This window comes from Silurus aristotelis (genome assembly GCF_946808225.1).
Source record: "Silurus aristotelis genome assembly, chromosome: 11".
Classification (NCBI taxonomy): Eukaryota; Metazoa; Chordata; class Actinopteri; order Siluriformes; family Siluridae; genus Silurus; species Silurus aristotelis.
The window spans coordinates 9,825,300-9,852,042 of record NC_139584.1 but is presented as its reverse complement, the minus strand read 5'-3'; the positions used below and the strand labels follow the sequence as shown (position 1 = coordinate 9,852,042).

At 35.1% G+C, this 26,743-nt stretch overlaps 1 protein-coding gene and 2 long non-coding RNA genes across 16 annotated transcripts in view; all 3 read right to left on the bottom strand.

Annotated features, from left to right (window-relative positions):
• Nucleotides 1-23,636, bottom strand: part of LOC310733961 — a 175,687-nt gene extending 152,051 nt beyond the window's left edge. Inside the window, exons 1-7 of one of the 4 annotated variants that reach the window (XR_014535932.1) lie at nt 22,878-23,636; nt 22,342-22,680; nt 21,943-22,041; nt 21,399-21,503; nt 21,245-21,300; nt 19,650-20,305; nt 18,549-19,413 (exon numbers count right to left, since the gene is read on the bottom strand). This is a non-coding gene — a long non-coding RNA (uncharacterized lncRNA). The other 3 variants (XR_014535933.1, XR_014535931.1, XR_014535934.1) reach the window with 3 other exon arrangements.
• On the bottom strand, nt 2,465-14,979 carry rap1aa (RAP1A, member of RAS oncogene family a). 9 transcript variants are annotated; one of them, XM_083555479.1, is made up of 12 exons: nt 13,697-14,762; nt 12,694-12,762; nt 10,612-10,834; nt 8,743-8,856; nt 7,746-7,842; nt 7,513-7,600; nt 7,239-7,307; nt 6,484-6,540; nt 6,084-6,224; nt 5,283-5,426; nt 4,475-4,601; nt 2,465-3,667 (listed from the first exon to the last, which is right to left on the bottom strand). In XM_083555479.1, exons 6-11 carry the CDS (start codon nt 7,567-7,569, stop codon nt 4,512-4,514), a joined length of 558 nt encoding a protein of 185 aa, XP_083411605.1. In that variant the 5' UTR covers nt 7,570-7,600; nt 7,746-7,842; nt 8,743-8,856; nt 10,612-10,834; nt 12,694-12,762; nt 13,697-14,762; the 3' UTR covers nt 2,465-3,667; nt 4,475-4,511. The 9 variants fall into 9 exon arrangements, with proteins under 9 accessions (XP_083411605.1, XP_083411602.1, XP_083411606.1 ...); XM_083555476.1 differs by lacking the exon at nt 8,743-8,856 and adding an exon at nt 10,343-10,429 and having other exon boundaries at nt 11,357-14,802; XM_083555480.1 differs by lacking the exons at nt 8,743-8,856; nt 10,612-10,834 and having other exon boundaries at nt 13,697-14,670.
• Nucleotides 23,637-24,829: 1,193 nt separating the features above from the next.
• The window catches only part of LOC310733955, a 24,538-nt gene continuing 22,624 nt past the window's right edge, over nt 24,830-26,743 (bottom strand). For all 3 annotated transcript variants that reach the window (XR_014535919.1, XR_014535920.1, XR_014535921.1), the window contains one exon: nt 24,830-26,718. This is a non-coding gene — a long non-coding RNA (uncharacterized lncRNA). The remainder of the gene's footprint in view (nt 26,719-26,743) is intronic.

Below are 26,743 nucleotides of genomic sequence, written 5' to 3'. Positions count from 1 at the left end.
CTAGTGTAGGAGACTGTAGGTTTAAAAAGGATTGACAAGATCATTATACTACAAACTAGATAAATAAAAATGTGCTTCTTAAATGGGGAATAGTGTTTTTCCAATCTTTTTCTGTTTGTTGAACCTATTGTTTTGCTGGGCAACTAGAGTAAAAAAAAAAATAAATAGTAAGGACACAAAATCTGCTTAAAAAGTGTTATTTACCTAATCAACCACATCACCTAATTCTACAGATACACAACTAAAAACAAAAGATAGTGAAAAGATAATGAACAAAAATCACTCTTCTTAATAGCATAAAATCTCAATCATGTACGGTGAGAGAGACACGGATGTGGATTCTAGCTCCAGATGCTGACGCAGAGCTGCATCAGTCATAAATGATGATCAACTCAGTGACTATTAAAGGAGGTCTCTAATAACAGGGTGTCAACTCACGCACACTTACGTGCACAAACAGCTCACAAGCAAAACTAGCCCGCAGGTTAAACAGGTGTGGGTTTTGGAGAGGTCATATAGAATTCAATTACCTCTGGGCAGAAATCTGTCCTGATTCTATTCTCTTTGTGTGAGAACACATTAGAGGTCATGCTTCATAACTCCACAGCTGTTCACGAAACCCTTTACATACTCCTCCTGCAGCCAGAACACCGTAATGTTATGTTCATTTCTGTTCGCCTACTCAGTAACCCACAGCTGTTGGCATATCCCTCTCACGCAATTTTGAATCCTGTGAAATATACACTTACATGGTGTGTGTGACAAGCAATTTGCTGGTCTGGAAGTTTCAATTGTGTGGTAACGCTATGCAAAAATGAAAAGACATCAGCAATGATCTTAGAGAAGTTGTTGTTGCAACCCATCAATCTGAGAAGGGTCATAAGCATTATAATGCTATACTATTTAAAAAGTAAACAGACTGTCAAATCTGAGATGTAACTCTTTTTTTTTTTTAAAGTTAAGTTTGCGAGCAAGAAAGTGTCTGACCTTGGGGTGAATATACTTGGATGTGCTCTCTTCCCTGTCTTTAAGGTTTTCCACTTGTGAATAATCCTCCTTAGTGTAGAAAGATGGACTGTAATTTGTTTGAAAATGCACTTATAACCTTCCCAGATTGATGGGCAGTAGCAATTGCTTCTCTAAAATCATTGCTGATGTTTTTACTTATTGGCATGGTGTTGTCACACACCTGAATGCACTTTCTCTCTCTCACACCAACTAAATATATCAAAAATCAAAATATTTTAACAGGTATACTCCAGCGCGGATGTAGCAATATCTCAGCAACAATCAACAGAAATGGGAGAGACTTGAGGTAAATTTCAAATGTTGTTGCAAAGGGTCTGAATAATTATGTACATTTAATATTTCAGGCTGTTTCCATTTTATTTTTGACTTTTCTTGAATTCTGTTTTCACTTTGTCATTATTGGGTACTGAATGTAGATTAACAATAATGAATTGGAAAAATTGTATAAGGCTGCAACATAAAGTAAACAGGGTCGAAATACTTTCTGAATTCACCATGTAAAAAATATATATATATATTTATATAAAAATAATATAACTACACAGACAGGTAAAAATGGTTGATTGCAGCTTACATTAAAATCCAAGCCTGAATGAGGCTATTTCCAAAATATAAAAAAAAGGACCTATTGTAAGTGAAATACGTTAATGATGGGCTAGAATATAAACAGTTCAGTCAGTTTTTTTGTTTATGTTGTGTTTAGAGTGTGGTATGTAGAGTGTAAGCATATCTCCCATGCCTGTTTTCCAAACACCATAGCTAAATTGCAGAATTCAAATTGCTGTTATTACACGCTGGCCAGGGATTCTACAAAGTCAAGCTTCACAGAACCCCCTCAGCCTCACAAATGTTCACACTTTGTGTTAATGACAGCTGAGCGATTCTTCGTCATACAAGCTCAGGCCTGTGCATTCAAACAACAGAAACTGGGTAACTTCTCCAGGAATGTAATTCAGCACACACATATTGAGGGGTTGTAAAATTATTCACAAATTCCAAATAACAGCAAATCCCCATTTCACTTGGCCAGTCAGGTGAACAAATAATGTTAAGAGAAGCAGTGCTGTATGAATGCTGGGATTTTATGTTTATGACAAGGTTCAGATCACATCTTGAGACTGCGGACTTATTTTGGAATAAAAAAAAAAAATCTAAATGTTAAAATGGAACAAATGGGAAAAAAAAAAGTGAATGAAGCTCAAAAGATACAAAAAAATAAAAATAACGTGATTGGTTAGAAATTCTGAAAAAACTAATTAGATTTATACAATCAAATAAGTAATTTGTGATTTGCTTCCCTCTACTGGACAAAAAATAAAATGACAACCACCCCAAAGTGACTAATGAAAAATAGAAACTCTTCATAATTAGAAATTAAGCACTGTTAAGAAATGTTTTCCAAGTTAAATAATGCTATGACAATGAACCTAGTAAATATTTTACTGTCTTCAGTTTTTTTAATGATACTTTATAAGATAACAGAACATTTTATGGTGGGATCTACAAACCTAAAATGTATACAATTAATATGAAATACATTTACTTAAATCAACATAATAGCATAAATGATTAAGGCAAAAAAAAAAAAATAATAATCACGATGAAAACATTGAAGAAAACAGAAGGAAAGAGTCAAATTAAACATCTGTGAAAATATACTTTCTTCTGTATGGCTATTTGGTTCTTTTACAAAACTAACCAGTTATTGGTTATAAATGGAGAAGTCAACAAAGACATTTTCTTTCTTCTCCATTACAGGCACAAAACAGATCATTAAAGATCAAAGTTTTGGGGGGAAAAAAGCTTAAAGAAAATACAAAAGACTGAAAACTTAATGAAAATGTACTAAAATTTAATCGTTCATAAAAGCTGAAAAATTACCACTTTGAGCATGATAGAACAACACAAAGATATTAGAGTTGGTTTTAGTACAATATATTTTTCAGCATAAGACAAAGAAACCCATTTGTTATTTCTGCCCATCTCTAAATAAAAGAACCATTTTCCAAAACCTCTCTATGCAAAAAACAGAATTTATCATAAATTATGGGAAATATGAAAACAGTTCTACTATATTACTTTATGATGAGCTGGTCCATTTAAATAGGGAGAAGCATAAACTGCACCAGATGTAGTTCTGGAGTGCATATTAGCAAGAAGACTGGGCTTGGTCATAAAGATAGTGATAAAACAACAAAGTCTAGTATATGAGCATGATTAATCTTTTGCAAACATTAATATGATCGTTTTTAAATGTGGTCATGCTTCTAAAAGGTATTAATGAAAAGCATGTTGCCCACTTCCCCCAAATGAATCCACAAAAGTCTGGTTCTTATAGTCCTTCTTCAAAAAATGGCAACTGCAAAAAACTGTAAGAGCTCAGGAAAGACAATTCTTTTCTGTTTTACAATGCATCATATCTGGGTGTTGGGGGTTAGGGGGTAAGGGGGAGAAAAGGGTAAGTTTGGGAAGGAAAAGCAGAAATGTTGAAAATGTGAGAAGATAAAATTCTTTTCACTCCTTTCTGTAAGCCGAGGGGTGAGTTTTTATGTTCTGCCTTTGCCAACATTGTTTCCAATAATTATTGAATGGGGCTGGAATGCTGGCCAGTAGGGCAACAGGTCTTCATCTCAGCATTCTGGGAAACAAACATACAAAAAAACAAACCGATGAGAATTTTCCATTACACAAAATCAACCATAATTTTAGTTTAATACATTAGGCCATACATATATAGCTTAATTTCACATAAAAGATTCAGTTTGTCACTGCACAAACAAATTTAGCTAAATGCAAGGCATAGTAAGTTCTTGTATCTGTTTATACCAGCAGGAGGTGATGGAGCTCTATAGCTTGCATTACAGCCTTGCTGAATGTAAAAATTTACAAACACCCCCTTGGCATTACTGAAAATGCTAACCAGGCATTCTTTAAAATAAATAAAATGAAAAAAATTGTACCATCTCTGCAGAGGGCTTTCCGGTAAATAACGGTTTCTTTGTCATACAAACAATATGGACAAAATGTCTTTCCCAGCAATATATGGTTCCTGCCCAAACGGTTACAACAAAGTATGAGCCAAACAATTGTGTAGGATGTCAGGATGTGGTAGCAAGTTTCTCTTCACTTCAGCTGGGAGACCCAAACCCGTGTGTCTGTGTGCGTGTGTGTGTGTGTGTGTGTGTGCACACACTCAATATTTAGCAAGCATGTTGAAATACTCATTCATAATTCAGAAACCTACCCCATGACATAATTTCTTTGAACTGACATGTTTGTGGTTAACTAGTTGTTACATACTATACCATATCATATATCACTTTTGAAACCACAAAATAATGGCAGGTTTACGAGCATAGTGGTGGCTGTGTGCAAATAATAGTGTTACTTATCTTGCTAATAATTATTTATGTTAAATAAAAAAATAAAAAAGTTAAATTGTTACCTGGCTCAGAACTGCTGCTGGGGAGGGTATGTGCATTTTAGAGCAGTGTGCAATTTGACTTCTTTTTGGCTTTCTTCTTTTCCACCGGCGTTTTTCTATTAATCTGTCTAACCAGGTCATAGAAAATCTGACAAAAAACAAACACAGAAAATGTTACTTTAATAAGACCTATAAATAGATCAACAGTAGTTTACACAGTTCCTATACAAGTATTCATTTTAAAATAATGCCACACCTCACACACCCACAAACCCATACCACACACACAAAAAACACAAGCCACCACAGCTACATTGCAGGTTCATCAGTCTGACACAAATTATCTTCAATAAATGTTTAAATAATAATAAAGATTCTCACTAGAATTAGCTTCAACTGCACAAGCCTTGAATTGGGACATTTAATTGAAATTTCAGTTTACAAATACTGTTGGATTTGAAAAGTGCACTTGAACATCAAATAGAATTCAACCGATTGATACGCCGGCAAAGTAATCGGGCCGATCTTTGGCATTTTCGAATTAATCGTCATCGGTCGATTGTGCTGCTAATTAGGCCGATTACTAGGCAGGCGCATCGGACACACCAAACAGTGCGTATACGGTCTGAGTTAGCGAGACTGAACATAACTCTCTCATATCAGCAGGTGGCAGTAATCTGTATTACCTGCCGCGATCATTACAAACGGATTCATGTAGTTTAATTATATCTGTTAAAACATACATAACGGTAATGTCCCATACCGGTCGACCGCTAACATAAAACATGAAAGGAATCTACTGACAATGAAGAAAGTATGGCAGGCCCACCTCATTGACGTTGATCTTTGATTTGGCGGAGGATTCTAGGAAGGCACAGTTACTCCACTGGCGAGCAAGATTCTGGCCTTGCTCCTTCCCAACAACTCTCTCATCCTCCAAATCACATTTGTTCCCCACCAGAATCATTGGCACCTAGTCAGAGAGACGGATAAGTAAACTACTGGCTCACAATTGATTTACAAACTTCCTGCTTTTAATAAATTTGATAAATGTTTACACCTTCAGTTTTGCTCTCAAATTCCATGTATTTCACTTAAAGGTGATATATATATATATTTATTAGTTAAACATTTCGTAAATACAAAACTGGCATGAAAAAATATTTGCGCTCACACACTAGTGAACTAGTACACACATTCGATATACAAGACCATAATTGCATTTATAAATAAATTGTTTTTAATTCAATCAGTCGTAGGTACAAATAAAATGAAAAATGCTAAATGGCAACAAAAAATGTCATGTTTTTACTGACTAAATTACCAATAATTATATGGGTAAGCAAACAAAGGGTAATTATCCTTTTTACATCATGTTTTATCAATAGATAGCGACCATCGTGACAATGGTCTAAACTTCAGGAACAAAAACCACTGTTAAAACTTCTTAACAAACCAGTCATATTGTGTGTGTCCCATCAAAAAGGTATATTTAATTGCCATTTTAAATGAGGTGGATATTTATAAATTCTGGTTCTCTCAAAACGAACCTTAGCTTCAAAGTCAAGTATGGTTAAAAAATATATACTAAAGAATACAATATAAAACAAATTGAAGTTGAAATGCTTACATCCTCTGTGTCTTTGACTCTTAAGATCTGTTCTCTCAGGTCTTGAAGATCATTAAAGGTGGACTGTGCTGTGATGGAGTAGACCAGAGCAAAGCCCTGTCCGTTCTTCATATACAGATCCCTCATTGCCGTAAACTGTTCCTATAACACATACAAATGCAACAAGACCCTCAAACACAACAGTAGTATTCATATGTAGTTAACATAGAGCTTAACAATGTAGAGCTTAACAAGCTCAGCCCAAGTGAATAAAAAAAAAAAAAAACACAAAACAAAAACAACATGTCCCAACATTGTCTAGTGATCATTGTTAATCTAGCATGTAATATAAATCAGGATCAAGTGATCACACTGGTCTTAGGTTTTACTGTCAAAATATGCACGTCGACACTACACTTACTGTGCCTGCTGTGTCGAGGATTTCTAGCATACATTGCTGCCCATCCACTTCTACTTGCTAGAGGGAGAGAGACAACCAGTATAAGTATAAATTCAAAATTCACTCTTAACATTACAAATATCTCTAAATATTTTTATTTGGTCATGCAAATTCACAGGCAATTGATATCAGACTTCTCAGATATGGTACTTTTCAACACTGCCCCCAAACAATCATGAACAATAGTGTATATAAACATAAATAAAAAGCAAAACTAATTTCCCCCCAAAAAAAGGCTTTGTGCAACACATATGCACATATGTTCATCGACATCAACTTCCTTTGTCTCTCAAGCATCAGATCTGATAGACCCCTGCCACTAATTTCAGATTAAAAACCACTTTAACAACTTTTTTTGGCGAGTCCTGTGGGATCCCAGTCCTGATGCAAACCTCTATGCGAGATTAAAAAATAAAATAAAATGCAGATCCCTTGACAGAGGGGTCTTCATTTATGCCACCAACAATTCGAACCTTATTGTTTTTGAGCTGTTGCCAAGTTACTTGCAATGATTTCATTGAAATCTTTTTCGCAATTCCACAAATGTAATGGCTTGAGGAACATATACTATTGCTTGAGATCACATAGTTGTAGTCTTAACGGTAGATCTTTAGGTTACTATTTTATGTTGTTTCAAAACCTTTATTTTTGCATGAGTAAGTGGATGCAATACCATATTCAAGTAAAATGTATACATTTTTTAAACCTTGTCTTACCTTCCTATATGAGTCTTCTATTGTGGGGTCATATTTTTCCACAAATATTCCCTGAACAAACTGCACAGTCTATAAAGAAAAATAAAAAGCAGAAATGACCACTATTAAGCAACTCCACAGAATGGCTGCAGCTATAAACTAAAAATCAGTAAAAATTTGTTTTATGCACCAATGAACAGTGATCTGATCTAACATCCTTAAACATTTCTTGATTAATTTAATAAACCTGCAAAGAGCCTGTAATATATGGCTTGACACATAGTTTGTCCCTTACCAGTGCAGATTTTCCCACACCTCCAGAGCCCAAGACCACAAGCTTATATTCACGCATGCTGGGGTCACTCAGCACACACCTCTACAGCCTGCCAACAAAAACAACAGCCCAGTGAGTTCAGAAATCCAGTACTAATTTGTGTGTATTGTGACTATTTCCACACAATGCCCTATGATGATACAATCATACATTTGATACAGAATTTTTAAAGCAAAAAAGAAAAAAATTTTTACAAAGTAGAGTAGATTTGGGTGAAATGAAGCCTGGACTCCAGAAAGAGGTCAGACGTGAGAGGAAGTGATCAAAAAGGAAGGTCTGATGATTTCATTCCTGGTTGCAGCAGACATACTGAGTCAGCAGGTTTCAAACTTATTTAAATTCCTACCCTTCTTTCTTTCTCAATTAATTTCCTTCTCCAGAATGGTTAAAGCAAGCTTATATAAAACTAGAAATTGATTCTCTCTTGTTTTTTTTTTTTATACTTCTTTTGCTCTCAGGCCCAAAAAAGTCAGCAAAATTTTTTTTTAATTGGCCTGCCAGCAAAATGGTCATAGATGTAAACCTTTTTACTCCTTACATTATGATCGCACTAAAATAAAACTAAAAAAAAAAAGGTTCTCTCAGCACATGAGAGTACACCAAGCTAAAACGCTCTTCTAGTTCAGTGCCTTATTTTGTGTTTTCCAAAAAACTCCTTAGCAATAACAAGACGGATAACAGGAATGGTTTAGTGACAAATTTAAAACCACTCAGTTGCTTGCTTACTCTCACTGTCAGGGTTTATCCCCCTTGCTCCATTTCATGCTGAACAAACCATATAAGGACTCCAAACCTACTCTCTATTGCTCTCTCAAAATCATTTAATGGCACTCTCATTTACTACGCTCTTGTTCAAGTCATTTGTAGCCTGGCAGGTAATTTAATGAAAGCACCCTGATTAAAAATACAAAAAATAAAAGATCAGAGCATGAGAGCTTTGACAAATCTTTTATATTCACTTAGCAACAAAAGCACAGTCACATGCTCAACACTTCAGCACAGAGTCTTGTAAATGGCTAATAATGCAGTTGATTGAGAATGAACAACAATTTAAATCAATATGTTACACAGGCCTGTGAGATACAACCCAACATCAAATGCATTTTGGCATGAATGAAAATCTAAATAAATAAGAGGTGTTCTAGGGATACTGCTCATTATGTTCAGGCTAGTAGTGCCAACCGCACGCACCTCATTAGCATTGCTAATGCACGCCCCTGCATGGGAGTGAGATGGCAGAGTGGCACGAAGCAAGCATTGTCCTCTTTCACCAGTGAACAAATAAGCACTTGTACTAATGTCAATCTGTGTAAAACTAAATGCACCCCGTGTACACGTCCATACAAGATAAAGAATTAAACAGAAATAAATATCGTCAAAGTAGCAGTATATGCATAAATAAAGGTCATAGACAACCGTGTTTATTTGCCATGGGGAAAAGGCTGAACTGCACTACTACTGCAATATATTATTGCCTTGTAGATGGCAAGATCTCGGCTGTTACAATTCTAGCTCTTGTGGTGCTGTGGATTAGTTATGAGTGATTATAGATGGTAAATGTGTGAAACGGTCAGCAGCCCTGTACATGTCTGTGTTAGCAGCAGTTCTGTGTTAAAGGCAGCCATCTAGATAAAGTGGGGGTTTGATAGCTGGCAGCCACATAGCAGACCAGCAACTTGGAGGCTAATCGCTCTTTTGCTCTACTGATAAAAGTCTAAAGTAGTTACAAACAACCCTTATGCTGCTTTTTATCACGCTCTCGCTCTCTCACACACACACACCTTTAAACAAACCGGCAAGCTATTAAAGAAAGCAGATGGAAAATGTTTTTGTTTCCAAAAAAAAAAAAAAAAAAAAAAAAAAAATACAACTTAATTTTTTTCAGTTGGGGAAGACTAACTTTAGTAGACCATAAATAACAGGAAGCATCCATATTGCTAAACACCACCATGATCTTGGCCTATTCAAACTATTGGTGTTTTGAGTTGGCAGGCTGAACACACCCTATACAGCAGCCTGGGGAGTGTGCACTGAAACTCAAACACACACACGCCCGCCCCTTCAACTGCTCACGGGATGTATGCAGGATACCTCAAATTACACAGGTTACAGGAAAAGACAGATCAAACCAGGAAACACCCAGGATCTAGTACTGGACCTTTCTCTCCATTACCACTCATTTCTGCACTATGACATTAACTCTGGACTTGAACAGCACAGTGCCACTTTATATCACACCATACTGTACATGGACACGTTGAGGACAATCTCTAAATCACTTAAATTTGTACTTCCAATATCTGCCATACTCATTCATGTATATACATATATTTTCATATATTTTCTATAGTTTATACTTTTTATTTATCTACCTTATTTTTTTATATCCTTAATTCTATTCATTTTAACACTTTCATGTTGGACAGTCGTACAAAGCATTTTACTGCATGTCGTACTCTGTATGTATGTATGCATGCATGCATGTGTCATAAAATTTTATTTGATCATCAGCAGCAAGTGAATCTAAAAACTGTGTACACTGCCAATTAGGACAATTAATACGTATAATTTACTCTTATTAGAAATAATTAGTAAAAGTAATCTAACAACTTTTCTAAAAACTTACATTTTAAAAGACCTCTATTTAATACTAAATGTGTCGAAACATACTTCCATATATAAAGTCACGCTCATTCATATCTGTAAACCCACGGCAAATAGCTCACCACCTACAGAAACATTCTCACATGGCCTAAAAAAAAAAACCGAACAAAAGATTACTGTTTCACACCTGCATTCACCCAGTAGACCAGCAATCTGTTTTCAGCAATGTGATAAATATTTATTGTTTCACTTTTTTTCTTCTAACTCACTCTTTCTAAGGAAAACAGTGGTAAAACAATACAAAATGTCAAGCAAAAATCAACATGTTTTCAGTGCACACCTGACCATAATCTAATTTCACATAGATCATATTTGGCAAAATACTTTGATAATTAACAGCAATATTTTGATAAACTGTGGCATTGACATTATCTTAATCACCTTAATTATACTCACATGAATGCAGGCTAAATGTTGACTAAGACATGTTATAATGTGACAGATCGTTTTTCAGAAGAAGCAGGTGCTTGTGCAGTAATATCTCACATTCCTATTTTTGTCAATAGTGTGCAACATGGCAATGGAGAGGCAAATCCAAGCTGTCTGTTGTAATCAGCTCTAAAAATGCCAATGGTAATCCCTTCAGTCTCAAATACACAAAGCCACACGGAACAAGTTTCTACAGAAAGAACACGTTAAATCATCACAATTCTTCATGAAATAAGAATCATGACTGGTTTACAATCGAAATCAATAAAGATTCTGTAACCATTACTGAAAGAAAAAGAACCATGTATCTCTTTCACGATTATTACTAATTTACTTTTTATATTAAAGCTTGTATTATATTAAAGCTTGTAATAGCAAATGTAATATTTAGTACAGAATATAAAATATTTGTTTAATACAAAATGCAATTGGGTCATTTAACCTATTAGTTTCTTTCCTTCTGTCTCTAGATGTGTGCATGTCATTAGCCACATCTCTAAGTGCTAAGTTCTACTGCAGCCTTAACTGTGATGTCATTTATAAAGCATATTGGCAAGAATGCACCCATTGATGGCTATGAAAATTATCTGTCTATACATGATAAACCATGATTCAAGATAATGCCTGATACTAGAGATGGACAAGGCTAAATTAAAGTCTAATTGCTTTATTTGTGGTATTTTACAAACCAAGACAGCAAACCAAAAGTCACCTCTATATGGATTATATGAAGCCAGCACCTAGATTCAAATCAAACCATAATCTCTGACCTCTGAAACCAGTCTAATTGTTGCAGATTGGTCACACATGTTTAAACAGGTAAATATTTTCTGATATGTCCTTAACAGGTTTAAAGAGAATCATTTCACAAAAGAAAAACCCTGGGCAATACAGAAAAGGCAGCTATTGACTGGTCAACTTGAGAAAGTCCTCTGGGACTGTTGACACTAAAAAGCTTTAACTAAACTTATTCTTGAATTATAGATTGTGGAATTTTAATTAGCACCAGATAAATTGGCCAATAATCTACTTTCTTAAACCATCCTCTATTTATTTCCCACATATGTGGCTGGCAATTATAACCACTAAAAACACCATATAATCTGTAGCAACAGAGTTAAAACCACTCTCATACGCTGTTTAAAATTAAGTATCAATTTAAAAACTGCATTTTAAAAACAATTACGAATACCTCACACCCATAAACTTTTAACTCCTGGGAAAACAAAAGTGAATATGGCCCCTCGCTAGTAAGTAAGGTCCATTTAACAGGTCACAAACACTGCATATGCAATAACTGTAAAATAACTCTATATATATATATATATATAACACGGATGACTCATAAGGAAGGCAATAAAATGCAACAAACCTGATAACGTTATATCAGTATATGGATAAAAATGTAGAAACTTTTTTAGCCAAGTGTGGTTCCACCAACTTTGAAGTTGTGCACACAACTGTACATGATGCCTTTAGATGCGGTAACATTAAAAACTCCTGTGTACAAATGTAAGCTCATGAAGGTATGGTTTACAAGTGTCTGAAGAGAAGATCTTGTGTGGCCTGCTACAGAGCTCTGACCTCAACAATATTGAACATCTTTGGGATGAATTGAAACTGGCCTCCAAACCCTACACCAAGACCTGACTTTACTAACACCCTTGCAGCTGAATAAGCACAAATCTCCATAACTACACTCTAAACTCCAGCAGAGCATGTTCCCAGAAGAGTGCTGGTTATAACAGCAAATGGGGTCTAAATGTGGAATGGGATGTTCAAAAAACACAATCTTATATGTAAATGAAAATAATTCAATTTAAACAGGTAGAATTTGGTGTGGACTTGCTTGGTTCAAACAAGTTTTAGGAACTTTCAATCAAGACATCCACAAACACCTAAACCAGGATCACTGTAATGATGGTCAATGCCTAACACTCTGAAAATGTCTATTATCTTAATAATTCACTTGTCACAATGATGTGCTGCTTTGCTAGTAGAAATCATCAGCTAGGCCTATAATAAACCTGGTTGCATCATATTACAAACCTGTGATGAACAGTTGAAGGAGTGTTAGTGAATCGGAGAGTTCACTTTCAGGATCATCTGTTCAGCTGCCTGTGTAACCAGTAAACATTATGAAATGCTACTGTGAGAGGTTGCTAAGCGCTCAAGAGGCTTCCTGGTATATACACAATACTAAGCAGATACAGTCCAATAAATACACAAGCAGCATTAGACATTCAGTGATTCAGCAGCCACAAAATGAAACATGTAAAGAGACTACAGCTACACACACATTTATTTTAAATTAAATCTAAAATAAATACCAATTAATAGTTTGCAAATCTTCAATGGCTTCACAATTTAGTCTAGATCCTTAGTTAATCTTTGCTTGGAAAGTCAAAATATATTTAGCAACATGACAGTCACCACCCATGATTAATTTTTTATGCATGACTAGAAGTGTGTGACGAAACAAAACCTAAAAACAATACAACTATATAAAGAAAACCTTTTGAAAATGCATCAATATACTTGCAGAGGCATTTAATTTCAAGTGATGGCAATCAACAAAAGTTCAGATGCTCTTTACACTTTGTAAGTCATTATTTTCGACCATTTGTTTTTAAATTTTAATGAATTGTCATTCTGAAACTCTTTCATAAACACAAAAATGTGCTTCAATTTAATGCAGATCAAAAGAAAAACTAAACTGGGCATGTTTTGGCAAACTCTATACTATTATTCTTTAACATGTACTAAAGGTGATAGTTAAGCCAGACAAATAAATAAATAAATCAATCAACAAACAAAACACAAACAAACAAAAACCAACCACACACTAATGGCCATTCCTACTATTCACGTGTCTTCTCAGTAACTCTTATTTTTACAACTCGGACAGAATTGCAGTTTTACTTTTTAAAATGTTTTAGGCATTCATACATTACACAATAGTTACTATACATATTAATAAGCAACCAAATACATCTTTTTGTCATGATTTCTCCAACTTCCCTTTGCAAATGAAAATAAAAAACGTGTATACTATTGCAGTGTGGAAATGATGGTCCAACTAAAACAATGCAGGACTATAAACAAGAACAATCACACTACTATCTTTGAAAGTCTTGTTTCCAACGTCATTAAATAATATCCTGCTTATGTTCTCCCAGTGGTAAATATTATACAGAGATCAGTCGCAAAAATGCACAAAAAATAGCCACTAATAGTGATGATAATCATATTAACAACGTGAGAGATTATTTAGACACAGGGAGAAACGCCCATCAGGGCATCATTGCTAGGGTTAGTGAAACTCATGACAAACTCCAGTGTATATAGGCCAGGGTTATGCGTGTGTGTGAGTGTATGAATCACTCAGTATATAGTAACAAAATATAATACGAAAAGTTCCTATGTAAATAACTGGCATAAGATGAACTGTCTGCTTTAACTAACAGGGCTAAACTAGGACATGTCCCGTCCACATAACCGAAAACCATGCTTAAAAGCGCTCTTACCACAATTTCAGAAGTGGCACAATAACTAATCTAAAAGTACATTCAAACTATTACAAACTTATTATATGTAGACAAAAATGCTTAAAGTTGAATGCTTAAGTTTTTTGCTAGTGTTAGCTGCCTAGCTAACGACGAACTCCCTGGAAACATCTATATATTCTCGGGCTAGCTAACTTCGCCCGAGAACACACCCGAAGGCGGCTTGGGAACTCGGCAAGCGGGACTTTTCTTCAGCTGTGAACTCGCGGTAACAATTTTCAACCACAAAACATGACCTCCGCACCGAAAGTTGGAGCTAAACGTGTAGCGGCATCTCGTCTTCAGCCGCCATGTTTGAGCGAGCGCTACTCTTCCAGCTTTAGCCCTGCTAACCCCGGACTAGCGCTAGCTAACCAAACATTGGGCTGAGGTAATACAGGACTAGCGTAGCTACGTTAGCTCAATAGCTTCTCCTCAGTAACACGGTATTCCCCCCGTTATTGTCGTTTTGGAGTTGTTAAAGCTGTTCGTGTTCAATTGAAACGCGGTTCCCGTGGTCGTTGCTCGGTGTATAGCGGTGTCTCGGGCCGCACTCAGACATTAGAAGGAAGTTTGACGGAGAGAGAAAGTTCAGCCGCGGGACTCACCGTGCGTCGTTGCTCGCCGCTCCGCCTGGCGCTCAGAGCCGCGACTCCGCGCTCGCGCCTGCAAACGTCATTCGCCTGCTCCCCACCGCGTCCTTAAAAGGGCAACGGCGCACGCGGCGCTGCTCACGCGCAACACACTAGTGTTGAAGGCACGCGTGGATCTTGTTAACAGTGTATGCATCCATCTGACCTCACTGGCTTCTAGGTCACTTGTATCAATTGGTTTATATACATTAGGTATACAAAAAAAGTCCACCATAAAACCCCAAATATGTTGATATGTATGTATATCTATATCTACATCTGTTATGGTGTAATGTGCATCCATAGAAAACAGCACTATGTGGCTAGAAAAGGTGAAGCTTAGGGATCTGTTACCTGGATTTTTCATTCTGAGGCCTTTAAAAAATAATATTTACTATTTATTTAATACATACTTAATATTATGTTGCCATACCTGGGTATGTGTCACCACAAATTCGTTGTTTAATAACAAACTTTATACACTATATAAAATTTATTTCTGTCCCAATTATGTATCAAATTATTCCTGAGATAGGAAGTAATGAAGTAGAAATACTTGGCTACTGTACTTAAGTAAATTTTTCTGGTATCAGTATTTTACTTAACTATTTATTTTTTGGACAACGTTTTACTTTCACTCTACATTTGTTTTACAAACCAGGTTCGTTACTTTAGTTTTTATCTATTTAGTGACATGATCAATATTTTTTCTTCTCATTGCGTCCTATTTTCAGCCCATCAACCTATTTCTTGTCATTGCGCGGCTTTTATAGCTAACGTGGATGAGACAGAGGGAGTCAGCAATGAAATTATAACTGAGAACAGAGACATTACTGATCACCTGATCATCATCATCATCTTTGCTCTGCTTGTGATCTATATGGTGGTTGTTCATCCAAGATACATTCATTAGATAACAAAATTTTAAATTCTTTTGTATTATTATATCAATATGATGTGAGGTAAAGTTACCAGTGTGACACTAAAACAGGTAGTAGTAATGGCTACATGTCAGAGACCAAACTTCTTTACTTTAACTTGAGTGAAAAAGTGTAGTCAGTACTTCAACTTTAACCAGAGTCTTTTAAAACATGAGCATCTTTTCTTCCACATGAGTGAAGGATGTATGTACTTTTGCCATCTCTGATTTATTCTCTTAATTTAATAGCTTTCCTTTCAATTTAGTTTAGGATTTGGTTTCTATCCAATCAGATTTCAGACATCACATGTTGCCAGATGGAAACAGCTGTAAGGCTTTTAGAATCGACACATGTTAATGTCCTGTAGCTTACAATCCACATTGCTTGAAGATGTTGCTTTAACAAATCAGATTGTGAGTTGCTGAATGCAGGGCCCTCTAGAGGGTGTCTAATCACACCAGCTTTTTCACGTTGTTAGATTGGACGGTTAGAGAGCACACTAGTCAGTGCTCTCAAACAGCATCTGTAGCAAACAGCACAAGCGGAAATATATTTGTGTGCATTTAATAGCTGTTGTATTTTTCATTCCACAATGGCTGTCAAAGGAGAATAAATTTATTATTTGCAGATATACTTACAATGCCAATTCCAAGATGTATTTTTCAAGAAAGGTAAGGAAAGGTCAGCCGAAACAGTTGGTTGTAAATCTTTTCCATAAACCATTTAAACCATTTTGTCTTTTCTTTCTTTTAGAATTTGCACAAAAACACACAATTTGCCTTAATTTGAAATCCAGAGGTTAACCATAATGCATGGAAAAAAAAATTTACAAAAATGCATGGAAAACCTGAACCCTGAATTATGTTAATTGTTTTTCTTATATTTTTTTTGTAATGGCATTCTGTGTTGCATCGCTCTGTTTGCATTTTTCAATTCAATTTATACTTTCTATAGCCGTGGCTTCATAATTATGGTATTAAGAGGTGGATTGATACAAGTATGACATCACTGAAGGCCGAAGCATGAAATGAACTGGACAAAAGTGTTTAGCCACATCTCTTAATTCATTATTTTGATTGTTTTAATCAGATCTATTGGAAAAAAGCATTTGGGCCCTCACGTTCAGACCGTGTAACAGTTTTCTTTTCTGTAAGCTAATAAATTACTAATAAACTAGTAAAGTTCTGTTTGTACATAATTGCTGTTTTACGCGATTGCTGCTAAAACAATGCATTGTTTATGTGTACAATATTAATTATTATAAGAACAAATCCATTTGCCCAAACACAAATCTTCTGTACTGATTAGTGCTGCAGTGTCACTGTGCGTGCCCCAGCTAGTTTTGTGTAGCCCCGTGTCTTGTGTGACGCTTTGCTAATCTATGTTGTCTTATGTAGCACCTACTGTATAGGTGCTACATAAAATAAATAAAATAATACAATTGTCTATACTTGAGTTTGGTGTGGAACTTGGTCTGGACCACACAGGGCACCGACCTGAAACCTATCAAACACCTGTGAGATGAACTGGAAAAAAAGGCCTTCTAGTCCAACATTAGTGCCTGACCTCCCAAATGCTCTACAGATGTACTATACTTTCTTTCAGCTTCTGCCATTAGGGGTCGCCACAGTGGACCATCCGCATGTTTGATTTGGCACATGTTTTTTCGCTGGATGCCCTTCCTAACGCAACCCTCCCCATTTATTCGGGCTTGGGACCGGTACTAAGGCTTGTGCAACCCTAATGGCTGGGGTTGGTTCCCTGACCTGGGTTCGAACCCAGGCCGCAGCGTTGAGAGAGCCGCATCCTAACCACTAGACCACCAAAAATGTCCATATAAACACTAGAACCTAATTAATGACTCAAAGCACAAAAGAAAGAAAGAGCTGGTGGTTTATTAGAAGGAGTGCTTTAGTACAAAACAAACTTTAAAAAGTATATATATATATATATATATATATATATATATATATATATATATATATATATATATATATATATATATATACAGTGTATATATATATATATATATATATATATATATATATATATGTGTATATATATACAGTATATATATATATATATATATATATATATATATATATATATATATATATATATATATATATATATATATATATATATATAAATCTGTGACCTGTATGTTAAATTAAGGACAAATATAAAGTGTTCCCTTGTATCTATTTAATATATTTATTTTACAACGAACATGCATTCTAAACAGCAAACAACATTTCTTAAATAAAAAAATACAACCAATAATATAAATGGCAACAATAATCCCATCATTTATACTTCGATTTTGACATATAGAGCAGTTTCAATAGCACACATTGCACACAGGCATATGCACTACACTAGTTCAGTTTCTGCAGTTCTGCTTATTCCACGTAAAAGCCTTGAGCTATCAGTTCCACTTTTTCTTGTCTGTGACCATTCTACACATTGCCATAAATTGTCATTACAAAATCAGGATCTTCTGAAGAAGGATTTGACCCAAGTTAGACCTCAGGATTTCCCAGATATAGTTCATGAGTACACTTTGTTCAAATATAGCTGAGGAAACAGGTGTGGTGAAAGAGCAGGAAACATCTCTCTCTCTCTCTCTCTCTCTCTCTCTCTCTCTCTCTCTCTCTCTCTCTCTCTCTCTCTCTCTCTATATGTATTTGTGTATACTATATGCTGGACTATAATGATAAAGTAGAGCATATAGTATACACAAATACATATACAGAGAGACAGAGAGAGAGAGACAGAGAGAAAGAGAGTGACAACTAGACAATTAGTGACAACTTCTAACCATAATCATGCAGAACTCATTTAATGTTAAACCTTAATTGTAAAGAAGATATATGTATTGAATTAACTTATAAATGTGATTCTCTTTAATAATTTGATGTCAGATAAATAGATATCTATAAGTTACAAATTACTGTTTTGTATACATAATGTGTTCCATGTAGTAACAGCTATTTATAGACAAGTATCATAGCATTAACAGCAGGTATTCACCACATTGTTTGTAGTAACAATTCATTATTCTTCTTTCTAGTGATTTTATTAAAGCACCTGTTAACTTACATATGTTATTCTCTGCCAAACACACAAATATTTTTTCTTATTTAGTTTTTGGGTTTTACAGTGTGGATTCAGAATTTAGAACGTATTAAGAACTCTTTTCATAGATATGCTTTTTAACCACCAATCATCACTTAACCAGCCGTAATGTGAAAATATTAGTTAATTAATAATTCAAAAGTTAAATGTACAATTTTGTAAAGAAATTATTTACAGAATATTTTCTATACCATTGTGTATGGCACATTTATATGTACTTTTAAATATGTTTTTTAATGTTCATAATACAGACACATTAGATATGAGTTTATTAGAGGGACAGCGCATGTTGGACGTTTTGGTGACAAGGTGAGGGAGGTGAGATTGAGATGGTTTGGACATGTGCAGAGGAGGGACATGGGGTATATTGGTAGGAGAATGCTGAGGATGGAGCCACCAGGTAGGAGAAAAAAGAGGAAGACCAAGGAGGAGGTTTATGGATGTGGTGAGGGAAGACATGCAGGTAGTTGGTGTGAAAGAGGCAGATGTAGAGGACAGGGTGGTATGGAGACAGATAATCCGCTGTGGCGACCCCTAATGGGAGGAGTCCGAAAGAAAAATAAGAAGAATGTTCATAATACAGACACTTTCTGCTGATTTAACCATAGAATACTAGCGTTAGCAAGTCAGAAACATTAATACCAGTGGGCGACCAGTTAAGACATGCTCTTGATTTTAGCTGAGTGTGTATTCAGTTTTCTTATACAAGAAATGGACGTGTTTGCATAAGAAATGCAATTCTGGATGATAAAATAAGGCTACAGTCATACCAGAAATACTGTGAGGAAACCTTTTTGTCACCTGGTTGCAGGATGTTTTTTAAAGCTTAGGCTGCCTATAACATATATAATTAATCATTAATTGTATTAATATAGTGAATTTCACCGTCTACTAGTCTCAAAGCAGCATTACACAATGATGATAGATTAAAAATATAAAATTTACATTTGTTAATTAGTCCCTATAAGTTTAATTCCTAATTAGCAAACCAGATTCAGAAGTGTCAAAAAACTGCATGAGATGATATTAGATGAACCAGACGCTTTATCTGAGTGATATTCATTCTGAATATTCATTTAGTGTAATTCGATCTAGTTGAAGTTATCAAATGTCCAAAGTATATGGAACAGTTAATATAACAGTAATCAGCTACAGCTCAAACAAAACGATGTCCCCATAAATGTGCTTATTTTCTTGAAAAGCACAAAATAAAAGTTTTTACCTTTGTATATTATGCACCTCGCAAATATATAGCATGCTGTAACTCTTTTCAGTAAGGACCTACAAGAGAGTATGGGTTGCAGTCATTATCTGCTGGGGCAGTGTGCTGGAAGGTGCTGCATGGGGCAGAAGGATCATCCCCAATATCTAGACCAGCTGAACTATTCACATCCAACATCTCATTATTCACATGCCAAAGGTCCTCCTTAATTAAAAAAAAGTGTAAAAGAATTAACAATCACTTAACTTCATTACAGACAGGGTTTAAAAAAATATGTTTCATTAAGCAGATATGAGCAAATGTGTTATTCTTAAAATTAACCCTAAAATTTAATATAACAATCATTTTTTAAATAATTATTTAGAAAGCTACAGAACAGTGTGATTATTATTAGATTATAAATAATTATAATTGCTACAGCCCATTAAATGAGAAGTTTAGAAACCCTAAAAGTAACTCAATGTCATAATCAAATCATACACCCTAAACCTGTGAGGCAGTCACACACTATATAGCCAAAAAATAGTGGGGACCTGATCATTGCCTTTGACACTGTTGCCAAAGAGTTGAAAATACAAAATTGTCAAGTATGTCTTTGTATGCTGTTGTTTTCAGATTTACCTTCACTGGAACTAAGGGCCATGTTGTGATAATGTTGATGTGCAAAAATTATAAAGTCCTGGTTTGTCTGACATCGAATTGAATGACATTGAATGACATCGGCCACATTGAACACATTTGGGATGAAGTAAAACACTGACTGCACCAGTGTCTGACCTCACTAATGTTCTTGTGGCTGCATGGACAAACAGCCACATAACAAAATCTAGTGAAAACCTTTAGAATGGAGGCTGGTTTAGCAGCAAAAAGAAGACAATTGGAATATGACAAGCACAATGTGCAAATAGTGTATATTATTACTTTTTGATTATATTCATAATATTAAAAATATTAGTTATAGAATGTAAATTCTATTTCAGAAAGACAGCTTGTTCAGTTTGTAGATTCACCCTGTTGAAAAAATCATGTTACCAAAGAATAAACAGCCCAGGAACAAGATTCAGGAACAAACTGATATGCTGTTTTTTTCTCTATACACATCTTATAAGTGTTGGTTCTGGAAAAGTACTTAATATAACATACCTGATTGGATTGTGAATGTGGAATTTGGCTTTCAGGAGTATGCTGTAAACAGCAAGCTAAATTGCAAGAAGAAAAATCTAAATCAGAAGTAAATCCTGAGAATATGTTAAAGATATAAACATTTCATCTAAAGTATTTTTCACAGTTACTGTACATGTGGTGCCTGTATAGGATGTTTTCATGTAGAGAACCACAAGAGCTGTAAGAGCACAACATAGCATGAGGCCCAGCATCCCAGCACAAGCAACAAACAGCTTTCCTATTAGAAAAGAAACAGAAGTGAAGTGGGTAAAAGTTGTTTCTGATGGCTATCATTTGTGAAAATATATATTTTTTTAATCGTAATTTTTTTTTTTCCCCAAGGAACCCACTTTGATCACTTCTGCAGTAAAAGATTATTTTGTTATATAAAATATAAAAATGTTACTGTGTGGTTTGAAGAATCTTGGTCCTCAGTTGTGAATAATGCTTGTTCATATAAGTTCTAATAGTTTAAAAATACAATTCTACACATGTTTTACAAGAAATTCATTTATACTTTCTCTTTAAAAACAAATAAATGTTCAATACAAAAATCTAATCTGTATATATAAATATCAATCTAACTATGCTAATTTTAAACCACTATGCCTGTCTTTAATGCGCTAATTGGTTAACAAGTACCCAGAGCATAACAGATATAGATTTATGTTCTTTACCTGTTGAAGAAAGAACTGTTAGAGTAATGGGTAGCTCTGTAACTTTAGACATTTGAATCACTTCAGACACTGGAGCAAATGTAGACACAACAGGAACTACTGTGTGTAAGAATCAAGGTCATAGTTTAGACCCAGTTATGAATTCATGAATTGAATATTAAGCCAGTGCTACTTCATATACTTAAATTCACATAACATTTTTTATTAACCTGCTGCATGCCTTATAATATTTTTTTTTTTCAGTAATAATTTGTATATTTCTAATGTCAGCTTTTCTTGACATTAATAAATGCTTGTTACTTAATATGCTGTACTTATGATTTTATTACATAACAAAAGGACAACATACCATAAATATGATTTGAAAAAAATCTAATAGGAAATTACAGTCATGTTTACCTTTACTGACAGTCAGCTTTACTTTAGTCAACTTGTCGAAGCCCCATGTATCCACTCCACAGTAATAAACTCCAGAGTCCTGTAGTGTGAGGTTTTTTATGGCAACAGAGAAGCGACGTCCAGAGACAGTGTTTATTGCACTGTATCTTCCCTTAGAGACTAACGTATCAGCCTTCTTACATTTAATTAGTAAATCAGAATAAGCGCATGGATCACGGCAGAAATACATGGGTGTATATTGATATCCATCAGAGTATTTACAGGAAATATGCACACTGCCTCCTTCTGTTCCAGCAAATTTACTTTCAGCTTTGCTCTTCAATGTCGCACAAATCAGAACTGATAACAGAGACATATTGAACATTTGTGCGCAGTGTAACTGTTAAACACCAAAAATGTGTCCTGTATTTCATAACAATTTTAAGTGCCATTATTTAGAAATGTATATGAATTAAACAATCTATAATAATAAAAAAAAAATCTACATCCAAAACAACAGAATGATTTTTACAAAGTGAATAAGTAAACATAATTACCTGAGAGACAGGACAGAGTACTTATAAATGTTTGCATTGTTTTCTGCACTATTTTCCAAGTATGTATATTTCAATATAACTATATATTTTTATTATCTCAGTTCTATAATGTTGTGTCTTTTCTTGAAAGTGAGTTCTGAGTGATCACTTCTCCCAATAAGCATGAGGAAGAAGCAGTGTTGTAATCAGTACGGGAAGGAAATAGGCGATACACCAGAGCAATAATAAGAAAACATATTATATTTTGTTGTTTTTAGCAAGTATGTTTGTCCATAATGAATGACATTAATTTAAATATGTCTTATTATTTTTAGCAATAAATATGGTGTATTTAATAAGGTCTGATTATATTGAATGAGACTATCATTTCTATAATTTGTGTCTTTTATGAACCTGAAAGTATAGAGTATAGTAACAGTATTTGGTATTTATATGATTTGAGACAGATTGGTAGTTGAAAAAAAACCCAACCACTTATTTTTTGCTTTGCTTGGAAGAGCAACAGTCTATTTCTCAGAGTAAAAGTAATGGACTGCCATCTTTCTGTGAAATCTAAGTATTACATTCTTGAAACACGTCAATGATTTACTAGTAACAAGTCAATTTAAACGATTAATATAAGATTTCTAAAAGCTTTTTAATTAGACTTAAATAACACATTACATTGCTATATTATGCAAGCATAAGAATCCTTTACTGTATACTGACAATGACAGCCAGCAAATCTTTTATAATAATGGATTGCAGGCAAATTATATATATATATATATATATATATATATATATATATATATATATATATATATATATATATATATATATATATATATATAATGTTTCAAATATTAGGTTTTAAAGGATAACAGTATGGAAAAGTTAGTTATTACTGTGAGTATGCATATTTTACCAAGTATCATTAAAATGAAGTGTTAAATTGAATTACATTGCAGAGTCTTTGTAGTTTACACAGTGTGTAATTATTAACCTACAGCCAACACGGTTCACACCAGCTATGGACCCGTTTTATTACATGAAAAATGTAAAAGCCACACTTATTTTTGGTTGCCACTGCCACAGCCATCACCACTTCCTCATAAAATCATGTCTGCATGTACTGTCTATATTTATAGAGGAGCATGTGTATCCAATTTTAATAGGAGCACATGTCCAGTTGTCCAGTTTCTGTGACTCTGTGCCCACCTAAGCATCTGATCATTTTTCTTGACTGACAGTAAGTGAATCTCAAACAACAGATTGTGAGGAAAGGTATAAAAGATCCTCAGAATCTCCTTACCAACCATTGCCTCTCTATACAATAACTGCAGTATCTGCAATAACACAAGCAATGCAACAGTCCCTTCACACTCATCCTATAGACTTTTCAGCCATCTGCCAGCTAGCAGAAATTACAGAAGCAGCCAAGACACCACCATCAGACTGTGAACCAGTTTCTTTCCTAAAGTAGACAGATTACTCAACACCCACCCGCACATAGGCTTGTCAGTTACCTAACACACTATATAAGAACTCTATTTTCATTCAGTTTTGCTTCTATACGTTTTTGCTGCTTCGGTAATTTACAGTCCATATTCTGTGTATTTTATGTCCTGCATGAATTTCATGTTGTCTTGCATACATTTATTAGGTTGTTGTTGCTGCTGCAGCATGATCAGATGATCAAATAAATTTAAGAATGGGAAGCAGTACATGTGTTTCTATTAAAGTGCCCACTGAGGGTATACTTCAGTTAAATCTGAAAGGGATTTTTGTTTGCTTTACAAATATTATCTAAGGCACTTCATTCTCAACATTTGATACTTCAGATGTAAAGGTGCTGCTGTGTGGGAGGAGTGGGAGGATAGTGAAGGCTCTGAGTCATATGTGCCCCTGCGTAATAACTGCATACTGCAGTGCACACCACATCAACCATAATAAAAAATAAAAAATCAGCGTTTTGCCATTTAGATAATTTATTATAAACATTATTTTACACAAATAATTCAATATTTTGCAAAACTACATTTTAAACAATTATTTACATTCAAAGTTGTACTTTTGTTCATAGTTAAAATTTGTACCAGTTGTGCTAAATATGGTTTACACTTTTTTGGTCAATCACATTTCAAAATAACACCTCAGCACCATCCTAGATACAACACCTTAGATACATGTGAAAGCAGAGTACATCATGTCTGAAAGCAAGAGGCCATAATCTCCCTACAGTATGTATATCTTAAACTTCTCTTTGAAACCCACACCACACACAGACTGAAGCCCTCTGTGTATTATTTGCCTACATAAAGTGTTGGTGTGTTAATGTACCATTTGACTGTGGAGCGTCTCACAGTTTAGCCAGTTTCTGAATGTGTAATCATGGAACATTTACTTTGATGTTAGGAGACATTAGTTCCAGTGGGTGGTCAGTAAATACTGGTTCCTTTACTTTCATTCTGTTAGTGCTTTCTGTTTGCATATGCACATGTGTTTGCATATGAGCTGGCAGTATGATAAAATAAACCTGTGTTCACACCGGAAGTACGGTGTAGAAGCAGAATGTGTCATTTTTTCACAGGATGTTTTAGTATACATAAAGTATATAAGAGAGAAACAAAAAACTTGTAAAAGAATGGATTTTACCTTTATGTATTATGCACCTCACATATACACTATATACAATATCTCACAAAAGTGAGTACACCCTTCACATTTCAGCAACCATTTTAGTATAGAACCATCTTTTCAAGCTGCAATTCTATAGAAATGAAAATTGGATGTATTTTAAAGTAGTCAATGTGCAGCTTGTGTAGCGTTATAGATTTACTGTCCTCTGAAAATAGCTTAACCTACAGCCATTATTGTCAAAATAACTGGCAACAAAAGTGAGTACAAGCTAAGTGATAACAGCTGTACATTGTTGAACCATGCAAAGCCACGTTCTATTCCCTGGTGAGGGGTACAAAAAAAATTGTGTCTTGCCAACAGTCAACCATTGTGGTGGTAGCATCATGGTCTGAGGCTGCATGAGTGCTGCTGGTACTGGGGAGCTGCGGTTCATTGAGGGAAACATGAATTCCAACATGTACTGTGACATTCTGAAGCAAAACATGATGTCCTCCCTTCATAAACTGTGGCGAACCGCAGTTTTTCAACATAATAATAACCACAAACACACCGCCAAGATGACATCTGCCTTGCTGAGAAAGCTTAATGGGATGGAATGGTCAAGTATAGCTCCAGACCTGAACCACATTGAGCACCTTTGGGGCATCCTCAAGCACCATGTGTCTAACATCCAGCAGCTCTGTTATGTCATTATGGAGGAGTGGAAGCGGATCCCGGCAACCTGTGCAGCTCTGGTGAATTCCATGCCCAGGAGCATTAGGGCAGTGCTAGATAACAGTGGTGCTCACACAAAATATTGACACTTTGGACACAGCTTTGGCATGCTTACTTAGGGTGTACATTTTGTTGCCAGTTATTTTAAAAACAATGGCAGTGTGTTGATTTATCTTTAGAGGATGGTGAATCTACACTGTTATACAAGCTGCACATAGACCACTCTGAATATATACATGTTTCATTTTTATAGTATTGTCCCTTGAAAAGATATACTAAAATGTTTGCTGAAATGTGAGGGGTGTACTCACTTTTGAGACATACTGTATATAGGGTGCTGCAACTATTTTTAGTGAGGAGCTACAAAGGAGTATGGACTGCAGTCACTGTCTGATGTAGCAGGGAGCTGAATGGTGCTGTAGATGACTGAAGAATCATCTCCAATAGCAGGACCAGCTAACCTATACACAGCTAACACCTCATCATACACATGGTCAATGTCCTCCTTGATAGAAAGAGTGTGAGATAAA